Below are 12,657 nucleotides of genomic sequence, written 5' to 3' on the forward strand. Positions count from 1 at the left end.
GTTCCTTACGAAGGGTGACCGTGACGTGCCTTGATTTAGTTTTGTTTATTTTTATTCTTCAACATGTAAGTCACGATTCGAGGAGATTGATATAATCTTGAATAAAACGAGACGCAGTAGTCAGATTTTCGTGGAGAGCAAGAATTGCAGTATTGTCAGCAAACGTTACAACTGTGGTATCTGCCGTAATTGGCAAGTCATCCTTAAACAGAACATACAAGATGGGTTCGAGAACGCTTCCTTGCGGTATCCCTGATTGTATAAGGAACAAATCCGTCAAAACTTCTCCATTTTTAACTTGAAAGCACCTGTATTCTAGGTAAGGTTTTATTCCCACATAGAAAACATGCGGTAAAAACTTTTTCAGCTTATAGAACAATCCTACATGCCAAATCTTGTCAAAAGCCTGACTGACATTGAGGAAAACCGCTGAAAAGTACTCTTTCTCGTCTAGATCATGATTTATAACGTTAACAATCCTGTTTGCCTGCTCCACAGAAGCATGTTGCTCCCTAAAACCAAATTGGTGAGCAGGAATGTGATCGTCCACGAACCGCTTCAGTCTTTTCAAAAAGAGCTTTTCAAAGACCTTAAAGAGCACAGGAAGCAGACTGATAGCCTATAAGATGTTACATTTGTGGGGTCTTTACCCGGTTTTGCTGTAAAAATTAACTGTGAAATTTTCCGCGGACTAGGAAAATGAACAAGTCGGATAGTAGCATTGAAAATCAAAGCAAGCAAGCGTATTGCATACCGAGGTAGTACCCGGAGAACCCGACCGGTGATCAAATCATACCCCAGCGCCTTCGCTGGATGTATTTTATCATTAATGACTAAACAGACCTCGTCTACTGTAAAGCGCGTAATCGGCAAGGACATTTGGAAAAAAGAAGAAAAATAATCGGAGATTTCCCTGATCTCCTCCAGATCTGTCTCGACATCATTGGACTGGAATACGTCGGAAAAGTGTTGAGCAAATAAGGTCTACTTCTCCTGAAAACTTCACTTCTAAATGAAGTGCAGCAAAAAATGTATACATGTAATTTAATAGGCATACAAGGAAGTTATGTGGTGTCCACATCAGATTTTTTAAACAAAATAAATAAAAAGTACAAATAATAAAGTGTACAACTTTATCGGCAAAGAATAATGAGTTAAGGAGTATTCAGCATTCGACTATAAATAGTTAAATTATATTTTTCAACTGCTACCAGGTTAAAAACTCTAGCAGAATTAAAACTTTAGCATAATTTTAAAAAATCCTTTCAAACAATAAAAATAATTTCTAAAAAAAAAAAAAATATTTTTTATTTTTCTAACGTGTCGACATGAAATTATTTTCATTTACTTCCTTACGAAGTAAAGGAAGTATTGTGGTCGCGAAAAATTTCGGTTTTCAGATTTTAGCGGAAATATTCGATTTATCATACCTGAATCCACTTTGACTAGTTTTGGCGTGACTTCTATACGTACGTAGGTATGTATGTTTCTTCCAAAACTGAAAAACTGAAAAACGATAAGCCGTAGGATGTTGAAATTTTGGATTTAGGACTGTTGTACCATCTAGTTTTTGTTATAGGTTAGATTATGATTATTTAATAAAAACATATTTTTTTTTAGTTAACAAAATAAAAATATTTTTAATATTTTATTATATAGAAACAAATAAATTTAAAATTACTTTTACATATTAATGTTTCCTCTAAAACAGGAAGATGATGTTTTATAAATCTCAATTTGCAAATCCACAACCGCAAACAACAAAGATTCTTTATAAATACTGTAATCAGCTTTTACTTTATTTTATGTAAACAGGTTTTTCAGTATATTTTCAGTAATTATATGTATTATAGTGTTAGCTATTTACTTATGATGAATTTGTTTATATTTTATCAATGTGTAATTCATAAGTTTTATATACAAATAAATAAATAGAATCATGAAGATCGTTGATGAAGCTACTTCTAGGACGTGGAGAACCAGATCCATCCCGGCGGTGGTGTTGTTGGACGTGATTAATCCGTTTAACTCCCTGCCGTTCGGGTGGATCCTGAGTGAACTTAAGAGATGAGGGGTCAGCCCATACTTGCGGCACCTTATTCAAGATTACTTAAGTAGACGCGTGGTGGTAGGCTTTGCTGAGGAGGCCCAGATTCAGATTGAGATGCAGGCCGGTGTACCCCAGGGTTCAGTTGGGACCAACCTTAAGAAATATAGCCCATGATGGGGTGCTCCGCCTGGATTATCCAGAGGGCGTGTACCCGATCGGTTTTGTTGATGATTTGTCATTGGTTATATCGACTAAAATGGAGGACGAATTAGTGAGGAAGGGCCATTTGTCTATACGGATGGTATATGCCTGGTTGGAGAAGGGAGGTCTTCATTTGATCTTAGAGAAGACCCAAGTTGTGGTTGTGGCAGGAAGGAGGAAGTTGACTGTCCAATAAGTTTAATAGTAGGAGGTATGGAGATTGTGCTGGTAGCTAGAACAAAGTCCTTGAAGCCTGGCTCGATAATAAGAGATCTTTTCAACCTTATGTGGTTGAGGCTGCACAGAAAATTAAACGAACAGTGGATACGGTGTGCAGGCTAATGAGCAGGATTGGCGGACCGAGTGTTGCTAAAAGGAGGCTATTGGCATCGGTGGCTCGGTCCGTCATCATGTATGCGGTTCCGGCATGGAAACAAGTGTTGAAGAAAAAGAAGGCCAGGAACCAATTGTTAAGCCTGCAGAGGTCCTTGGCTATTGGGGATGTAAGGCGTATCGTACAGTCTCGATCGAGGCAGCGTTGGTGGTAGCTGGGATGCCGCCGTGGAATCTTGTGGCGGACGAAATGGTGGAATCAGCAGAAGGGCAATCGAAGAGTCACAGGAGAAAGGGAAAATATGGATAAGTGGCAGCAGAAATGGTCCAGGGGTCAGGTGGGTAACTCGACCAGGAGGTTAGTGCCGCAGATTAAGCCATGGTTGGTCAGGAAACATGGTGAAGTCATATCTGAATTGGGTGCTATGAATTAAGTTTAAATGTAGTGCAGCAAAAAATGTACATATGTAATTTAGCAGGCGAACAAGAAAGGCATGTGGTGTCCACATCAGATTTTTTTAAATGTAGAAAAATAGAACTTTAAAAATATATGTACATTGAAAAGGAAGAAAATGAGTTTTTCAATTCCTTTTAGAATATTTATTTCTAAAAAAAAGAAAATTAGAGATTAGTACACATCTAACATCATCTACTGATACATAATCTTTTTGCCGATTTAAAATATCGATATAAAAAACAATTGTAATACATTTTAATAGTTTTTCGTAGTCAATTTGTTATTATTTAAGTTAATTTTTTTTGTAGTTTATAATTAGGATTTACCAATAGAAAATTTCTCTTCTAGTGAAATAAAGAGATTACCATGAAATGAAAGATAAGAAATCTATTCCTTGATAGACAAAAGGAAAGAAATTTCATAACGCGATGTAAGTTGCTGTCAAAATTCGTGAGTTAAGACTATGGGGAATACAGAAATATATGTTATTTTTATGCAACGAAATATAGTGATAAACGATTATTATCAAGTCGTTCGGTAGAATGACGCCGGCGAGAGTTTGACCGACGGCGGAAACACCGGCGGAAGACTTATTTATTCTGACCATCTCGCAAATCGAGATTTAAACATTTTTTAAATTGTTTAAAATATTAAAAAAAATTTGATAAAACTAAATATCATCTCAGAAATAGATGTTCTTAATGAAAATAGTTTTTTCCGATAGATATTTGATAATCTTCGTAATTTCACGTTGTTTAATTTTAAAATGTGAAATTTTTGTACTTTGAACCCTGATATTTTTCTTCTAACCCGTTAACGAATCGCGCCGCTAGATAGCAGTACTTGATAGTACAAGGTTTAGCGTAAATTAAACTTGATAATATATGCTTGAAATAATAAAATTTAAAAGAAAATATACTACAGCTTATTTTAATAATTATTACTCTTATGTAAATGAAAGTACTGAAGATGAAACAATTTTTTTAATCTTATCACTTCATTAAAAAAAATTAAAAGTACTAGTTTAAAAGTGATTTTAGTAGTTTTATTAAAAACGGAGTAAATAAAACAGAAATAAATTGGTAAAATGTTTATTCTACAATTAGAATTATTTGGTGGCGCTGGGGTCGTAATATTTCGAAAAATTGTATTTTTTGGTACGATTTAGCGCTATTCGGTATATAAATTAGTTTTGTGAAACGAAATATATTTGCAAAAAATTGACATGCTAGGTGGTGCTGGGGTAGTGATATTTCGAAAAAATGTACATATAATGAATATTATATAATACCTATATAATATTATATATATTAGAAGAATTAAATGACGTAACAGAGGATTCTAGTGTGAAAAAAGAAACAGATTCCTTACTTGAGCTTGCAGTTATTTTTGAATTTGTTTTATGAACAGTTGTTTGGTATGAATTATTATTGAGTCATACAGTAAGTAAAACTGTACAAAACCTAATTGTGATTTACGTTTAGTAACTAAGCTTTTAAAATGGTTGATGGACTTTTTAAAGAATTTAGAGAGAATGGTTTTTTAAAATCTAAATGGAAGCAAATAATATTTGAGAAAAAACTAATGTTTCAAACAAATTAAAACCGTAAGAATAAGAAAATGTAAACGTTTATTTGATTATGAAGTAGCAGGAACATATAAATATGTAAATAACCGAAAAAGAAACTTCTACAGAAATTATTTCTTAGCAATAATAAATCAAGCCATATCTTCATTACCAGAAAGATCTGAACTAATTGAAAAACATATTAATATTTTCGGTTTTGTTTACAATATTCCACTATTAAGAACAATGGAAGACGATCAACTTAAAATGTTTTGCGTGGATTTAGATTAAAAATTAAGGTAAGATGATAATATTGACATAAATGGAACCGATTTATACGAAGAAATTAACACTTTTTGTCTGATTTGTACTAATGTAAAAAATGCAACACCAGTACAGTGCTTGAATAGACTGAGAAATATACACGACTCTTTGTCAAATCTGGACATTAGTTTAAAAATATTATTAACAATTCCAATTTCAACAGCATCAGCAGCAGAATGAAGTTTTCTAAATTAACACTAATTAAAAATTATTTACGGACAATAATATCACAGGAACAATTAACAAATCTGAGGCTTTTATCTATCGAGCACGATGATTTAATAAAAGATTTTTCTGAAATAAAAGCCCGAAAAATTAATATTTTGTAAAATAGTATGAAAGGTTCATTAAAAAAATAAATAAATATAAACAAACATACAATCTTAAAAAAATTTTTGTTAGATTTTTTGTTTAATAATTTCCGCGATTTTGATTAACTAAATTTTTGAAAAGTTAAAGTTAATTAACTTATTAATTTTTTTTTACTAATACAATTTCAGATTTACCCCGGCCCTCACATAAGCTAGGAGCGGCCCTGAGTATGTCTATACAAACATATAAATTATTTATTCATTGCTTTATTATTTAGAATTTATTCAACTTTTTTACCGGTTTCAAACCTGTATTTTTTGATAATTTTGTGTCAACACAATTAAAACATTTTTTTTTTTTAATAATGCTGAACCGTTTTAGAATTATTATTGCAATTGCAGAAATCAATGAAAATATAAACTCAAATACTAATAGATGACTAGATATCGACTAGAAAAATTGTCTATCAACTAAATCAGTATTAATTTGATTTTTGTTGTAGTGAAAAACAGAAGATTGAGCTCCATCATGAAGATGGAGCGCTTTATTTGATGAGAATTTTTAAGTTAATGTTTCATAAAAATAAGAAGAATCTTATCAATAGACGTCTAGTTATTGACTAAACTTTATATATCCTCTAAAATTTTACAGAATTTAACGAATGAAAAGAAAACAAAAAAATAAATGATCCAAACTCCCAAAACAATAAAATTGTTTAGGTCTCGGCTAGAGTTTGCCGTATATTGAAAACATCAAAAATCGAAAATCAAAATTCAACAATTTATTTATTCGTAGTACTTCAAAAGGACATTGGCCGAATATAAAAAAAAACAGATACGTATAAGGTGAGTTAATAATTGTTATATATTTTTCCTACTTCATTTTCTCAACCACAATAATACACACTGTTAAATATTTTCTTCTTGCTCTACTAATACTGGAAGATCCATCTTGCTGAAACAAAGCGTTGTCACTAATTTGTGGAAATATCTGCAGTTTTTGCTCAAGTCTTTCAACACGGCAACGTATCGACGTATCGATATCAGTATAACAATGATTAAGTCTGTAATCAATTATGCAATAAATATTAAATAATAGCAATGATAACAAACAAAATCGTTCATTAAAATATCTACTGAAAATCTTAGTTTTAAAAATTTACACGTAAGCTGTAGGAAATTATCTTACAGCAGGACTAACCGACAAACGTTCTTTACAAAATAAAAAAAAAACAACGAAGTTGTAGTATATTTATGTCATTGGTTAGTTATTCAAATATATTGGAAAAATAATCATCCATGAAAAAATTACCTAAAATTTATTTATTTATAATGGTGGTAATGTATGATGATGACGTTTTATTACAATAATTTTAAATTATAATTATATGTTCAAACAGACTAGAAAAAGTTTTTAAATTTTAAAAAATCGGTAGATTTCTATGTTTTTCTGTTCCACCATCTCTAAAATCACCTTCCAAGCAAATTTTGTTTATTTTTCTACGTTTAATATGTTAAATGAAAGAAACTCGAAAAACCTCCACTAAAAATGTATAACCAATAAAAATCTAGCTACGATTTATTTTTTTGGGGGTGGTGGGTTAATTATGATGAAATTTTATTGTAATATTTACTAAAATTTTATTACCTAAACTTCTTATTACATTAAAAAATTAATTTCATTTTTAATTACCCCATTTTAAGACAAGTTACCCCATACATGCTTCTTGCAGCATAGCTCTAAAGTTAAGAATCCAGGAAATTAAAATTAATGTATATCAGTTTAATTGATTAAATGTAAGGGTTAACAAAACGTAAATCTTAAATTCAAGTGGGTTTGTTTAGAACTACTTCATTTCCATGCAGATGTTTAAAAAGTTTTTATATAAATACAGGCTGAATTATTTATTAACCTAAAAAATAATAATACACATTATTATCTGTAATATTAATTTCTAAGAAAAGTTTAAAATATTCAAGAATATCAAACTCAATTTACTAATCAAACAAATTTGATCTTTTTTTATAAATGAATAAATAAAAGAAATTTTAAAGTACAATTGTAGTTGGAGAAAGTCTAGTAACAACCACTCGTGTGTTGTGAAATGGAAAAGCCTTGCACAATTTCTCTATAACACTGACACAAGGAACCAATTTAAAAGTAGAATAGAGCAATAGTGCTTGTAACATGAACTAAACTGCAAAAGAATGAACGTATCAAGCTTTAAAATCTCTCTGAGTTAGAAAATACACAATTTTTATGTTTCCGGAAAATTTCCTCTTAGAAAAAAGACATTGAGTATTTTATAACCCTTTTTTTATGTTACAACTGTAATGAAAAAATCTTAAGTAATAAATCAGAAATATTCAAAACATTTATCATACATTACATTTTCATTTAGTTCATTAATTATTTTTGCCCGAAAAACAGAACGAATTAAAAGAAAAAGATGTATCATTTGATAAAGCGAAAAAATCTCTTGTACAGACTGATTCAGAGAAACGAGAAATTTTCAAAATAAAATATTCATATGAAAAAATTACACTAAATAAACGTACTTACAACTTTAAATACAAAAAGAAATCATGCCATCTATGAATTTTGTTTCTATTATTGAACCCGTTTCCTCAAAATTATGTACGCATGTGTATTAATTGAATATGCTGTCGGAACACAATTGCGGTGTTTTAAATTATATAATCGGCCAAATACCTTACGCGTAGCCTCCACAGTGTCATTTTTATAAAAAGTAAATTATGACAGCTACTCTTAAGGGAGAGAAATATCCACAAATATAAATTTCTAGACTTACTCAAACCATCTGTACCACATCTAACAGATTAAAAATAAATAGTAATTGAAATTTCTTTTTATTTTTATCACAAATCTTTCCTTGATTGAACACAAATAAATAAACGTATGTGTATCATATAGCAAATCCGGATAAGTTTTAAGCACCTTATATTAGAGTTATACTAGTTTCATAAAAAAATTACAAATGTTTCATGCTAAGAAAATTTTTATTTAGTCTGTTGTAAAATAAAATACAAAATGAAAAATTTTTCATTATTTACTGTAGGAAAATGTGTCTTCAGGTAAGTTTTTGTTAAAGCATACGATTTCCAAAATGAAAGATCCAGACAGTTGGATATGACATGGTTCACAAGCATCATTATCCTCAGCGTAATGGCCACCATCAAGCCCCGACCTTACATTCGACAAGTCATTGTGAAAGTTAATCAAGGCCTATGTATAAAAATATCGACGTCGTTGTGCAGATAAGAAAGAGTTTCCATCTGCACAACGACAACGAACCATAATATGACTATAACTATAGTATAACTATATACTATATAATATAGTATAACTATAATATAATATCTGGTATGGTCGAACCATACCAGATTTCATCTGGTATGAAGGAAGCCTTTTCGAACCATAATTCCGGAGATTCTTTAAGACCTATTTAGGAGGTGTGGAAACGGAAAGCTCTTTGTCTTCTTCAAGTTAACATATCACATGTGCAGGGGGCGCGGATCGCGAAGGATATACATAAGATATGTCTATAGTGTGTAAGTTATTGCCGGGGAGGTAAGCCCCCCAGCGGAAGGGCAAATCGGCTGTCCAGAAGAGGAGGTCGGCTTGTCCCTATCAGTCTCGGGGGACCCCTGTTGAGAAAACCCTCTGGTGGAGGTAAGATAGGGAGGGCAGAGACTGCTGCCACAGCACCCTGAGGCGACCGAGTAAGGTCTTAACGGCGGGAGTCGGTTGCCTTAGCTGTATAGAAAAAAATTTCACATATCAACTGGATAATTAACGCGTAGGTACAGATATAAATAAATGTTCAAAATATGTACTAAGTCCACGCCGTATATTTGACTAGGGATACGGGAGCTTTTCATTCACACTGTACAAATATATCATTCCCATGACTAAACGTGTTTAATGTGTAGTCAATATATTCCAATTATTATATCTAAAATCAAATAATTGGATTATTTTTGTTTTCTGATAATATGTAATAGTTAATTACATAGCAACTGTCTAATATATATATATATATATATATATATATATATATATATATATATATCTTTTATAAAAAAAGTCAAAAGGTTTTGCTTGTCTGTCTTTCTTTTGTTTGTTTGTATGTTCTCGCATGACGCGAGAACCAACAAAATGATTGCAGGTTACATTCGTAGTATCCCAAAAAATGTTTAAAGCCATAGGCCAAGGCCTTCTAGCTCACTTGGTGGTAAGTTGTAAATAATAGATATTCATTAAAGAAAAAAATTCCTTACTTCATTATCATACTTCTGACACCATGACAACAGAAATAAGTTAAGAATCTTTCGTCGTCAAACGTGTGTGTCCTTTAGTTACCATATTTACTACTATTCTGTCTTTGTAATTTAGTTATTTTTTCAGGTTTCTATAAACCCTGAATACTGTAACTGTTATTAATCAGTATTATTCTCACAACCATGAGAGTAACGAACACTGCGGGGTTCCAGGTTGGCGAAGTGCTCTCGCTAGACGTGAATGGCGAGCAAAGCGAGCTCTGCAGCCTGGGGTTGGCTCTTAGGCCGCGGGAGGCCCCGGTGTCGGCTCCTGAGAATTTCTGCACTGTATTTGTATTTGAGTACAAGTTTATTCACACAGTACAACATAAAAAATACAATGAAATATATGCTTATATTCTTAGAAAATACATAATTTGGTGGTTTCAGACAGTAAGGCAAAAGTAAATAGAGATTAATTTAAAAAATTAAGTTTAAGTTGAAGATAAAAATAAGTATATATATATATATATATATATATAAACGTAATTTTTAATAGATATTAGTTTAATAGTTATTGCAGATTGCAGAATAAATTTTAAAATATACAGAAGACAAAAAAATAGATATTAGATAATACCTTGTATAATAAAAAAAGTAACCATTAAGGAATTCCTGCTAATAAATAGTTAAAAGCTTCTATCTTAAAAGTTTTCTTTTTATCTGTTTCTAGAATATACGAAGGGCAATTTATTAAAATGGTTTCAGTTTGGATTTTTAGTCTTCCTATAATATAAATGAAAATACTTTGGTACAATATACGTTATTTTGTGTCGCAAATAAAGGAGTACATTTTGCTAAGTATTTATTTTTTCAGAAAATAATTTACAAAGTGAGAACAAATGGATACATAGAGGAGTCAATAATAATAAACTTTTATCTAGATTGAATATTTCATTCAATTTTGGCACAGATATATTGAATGTAACCTTTAAAGACTATACCAAAAGTAGGGGGGAAAAAAATCAATAATATATTTTATATCTTCAAAAAGGCTAATAAATTATTATTATTTGATTATTTAAGAACTAATATATTAAACAACTAATTAAAAATAATAATTCCAAAATTCTCAATAATTAGTTATTTTTCAAAAAAATTTAATGAAAGAATATAAAATGTAATTTTTTGTTTATGAAAATAATTTCTCTTGTATTATGATAAGTCAAATAAAGGATGATATATTTATACACAAGTATATATATATATATATATATATATATATATATATTTATATATATGTACATTTATTTTATTATTTTCATTTATAACAAGATAAAACAAAATTTTTTACCAAAATATTAGTTATTTTATAGCTTACAAAACACAAAAATATTAATCCAGTTTTACGGATGTAAATTTGGAAAATTATTTAAAAATCGAATAATTTTTAAATAATAATCAATTATAATCTCGATTTGTAAAACAATTTGTTCTGCTTCACTCATTCACTCAACAACGCACAGCCCATATCAATAGACCTAGAAACTTTAAATTTCGCAGCTTTCTATGGCGATGTAAGCACGAGTACGGAGTTGTTTTTCAATATTCATTCTCTAGGAGAGTTAAATGGTTACAATCCCTACAGGCGGGATTATTAATTCTTTCCCAGTTACCATTGTATCAGAAATATAATGAAGTAAAATGATTAGTTTTTTCTTTAATAATAATTATTAATAATAATATATATTAAATAAATATTAATAAAATAAATAATAATAAATATTAGGTTAAATTAGCATATTTATCGAACTTTTATGAGTTTTGATTGTTTATTTTGACTGTCTATATTGGACTGTCAAAAGTTAAAATGCCTTCAAGAAAGAGAAGTAACCTTTCTTATTGTTCAAAGTCTACTAAAAGAATGAGAGCATTTCGGTTTTCTGAAACAGTTAAAGTACCTAATTCTCGGTTAGCTGCTGTGCGAAAGCGCTACATTCAGGCACGAGCTGTATCTTCGCCTTCAGCAGGGGCGTATCAGAATTTCTACATCAAGAACGAGAGAAATGTTGGAGGAAAGAGAACTTTTCTGACTAATTTTTATTTATCAGTGTTATTCTCACAACCAAGAAGATAATCAACATACACGGGATCCGAGGGCGAAGACCTTGGCTAGTCTTATTATAATTAAAAAGTAATAAAGGAATAAAAGATCTTTTTCAATAAAAAATTAATATTTATTTATTTGATTCAAAAGTGTAATTTTTAAAACCTTTAAAATTGTAATTTTGTTCTTTATTTTTTTTAAATAATTAATTTTTAATAAAAGACAATGATAGTTTGCGTCTTATTTTCTAGAAAAGTGCTTTTTATATTTAAATTACGTACTAAGCCATATTTAACCAAAATTGACTTTTAAGACAGGTTTTTTTTCAGTACCAAATTTCAATATAATTCTATTGGTAATACATAATATTAATTCTTATTTCCAATAGCAACGTATAAAAAGTAATTTAAAAAAATTACTATTATTATTATTTTATTAATCTTATAAATTTAATAAAAATTACCTTCTTGTCCATTTCCTATTGGTATAGTTTCTCCACCTTCACGACGCCAAGCTATGGTTGGTGTGGGTGATCCAGACGCTGCACATCTTAAAGTAACGTTGCTTCCTTCTCTTACAACCATATCAGTACTTGTAGGATAATCCAAAATATCTGGTGGAACTGAAAAAATATAAAGGAAATTTATTTTTAAAGGTAATAGAATTTTGGTTGTGCTTTTTTTAATTTCATTGATAATATATAATATATAATCACATAAATTGTGAATTTAGTTGTTAAATCAAAATTATAAATTCAAATTAAATTACGTTAAAAGAGTAATAATTTAGTTTTGCATTTATAATTTAATTAAATAAAACTAAATAAACAAAATTTTAATTTTAAGTTTTAATGACTATTTATATTATTTCTTATTATTAATTTTTTTTTTGTTGAAGTTTTAGGGGCATCTACTGCTATGGCTATTAGTCACTTCCACATAAAATAAAAAAGAAAATAATACTGGTCTTAAATCTTCACATTTCACATGAAATTATACACTATTAATTAATTCTTGATTATAAAAT

General features: G+C 29.9%; 1 protein-coding gene across 1 annotated transcript in view; it reads right to left on the minus strand.

Annotated features, from left to right (window-relative positions):
- LOC142317728 (lachesin-like) overlaps positions 1-12,657 on the minus strand; it is a 350,935-nt gene that overhangs the window by 184,497 nt on the left and 153,781 nt on the right. Inside the window, exon 3 of the mRNA XM_075354276.1 lies at positions 12,095-12,253. Coding sequence (XP_075210391.1) covers positions 12,095-12,253 — 159 coding nt within the window. The remainder of the gene's footprint in view (positions 1-12,094; positions 12,254-12,657) is intronic.

Source organism: Lycorma delicatula, chromosome 1, assembly GCF_047948215.1.
Source record: "Lycorma delicatula isolate Av1 chromosome 1, ASM4794821v1, whole genome shotgun sequence".
Taxonomy (NCBI): domain Eukaryota; kingdom Metazoa; phylum Arthropoda; class Insecta; order Hemiptera; family Fulgoridae; genus Lycorma; species Lycorma delicatula.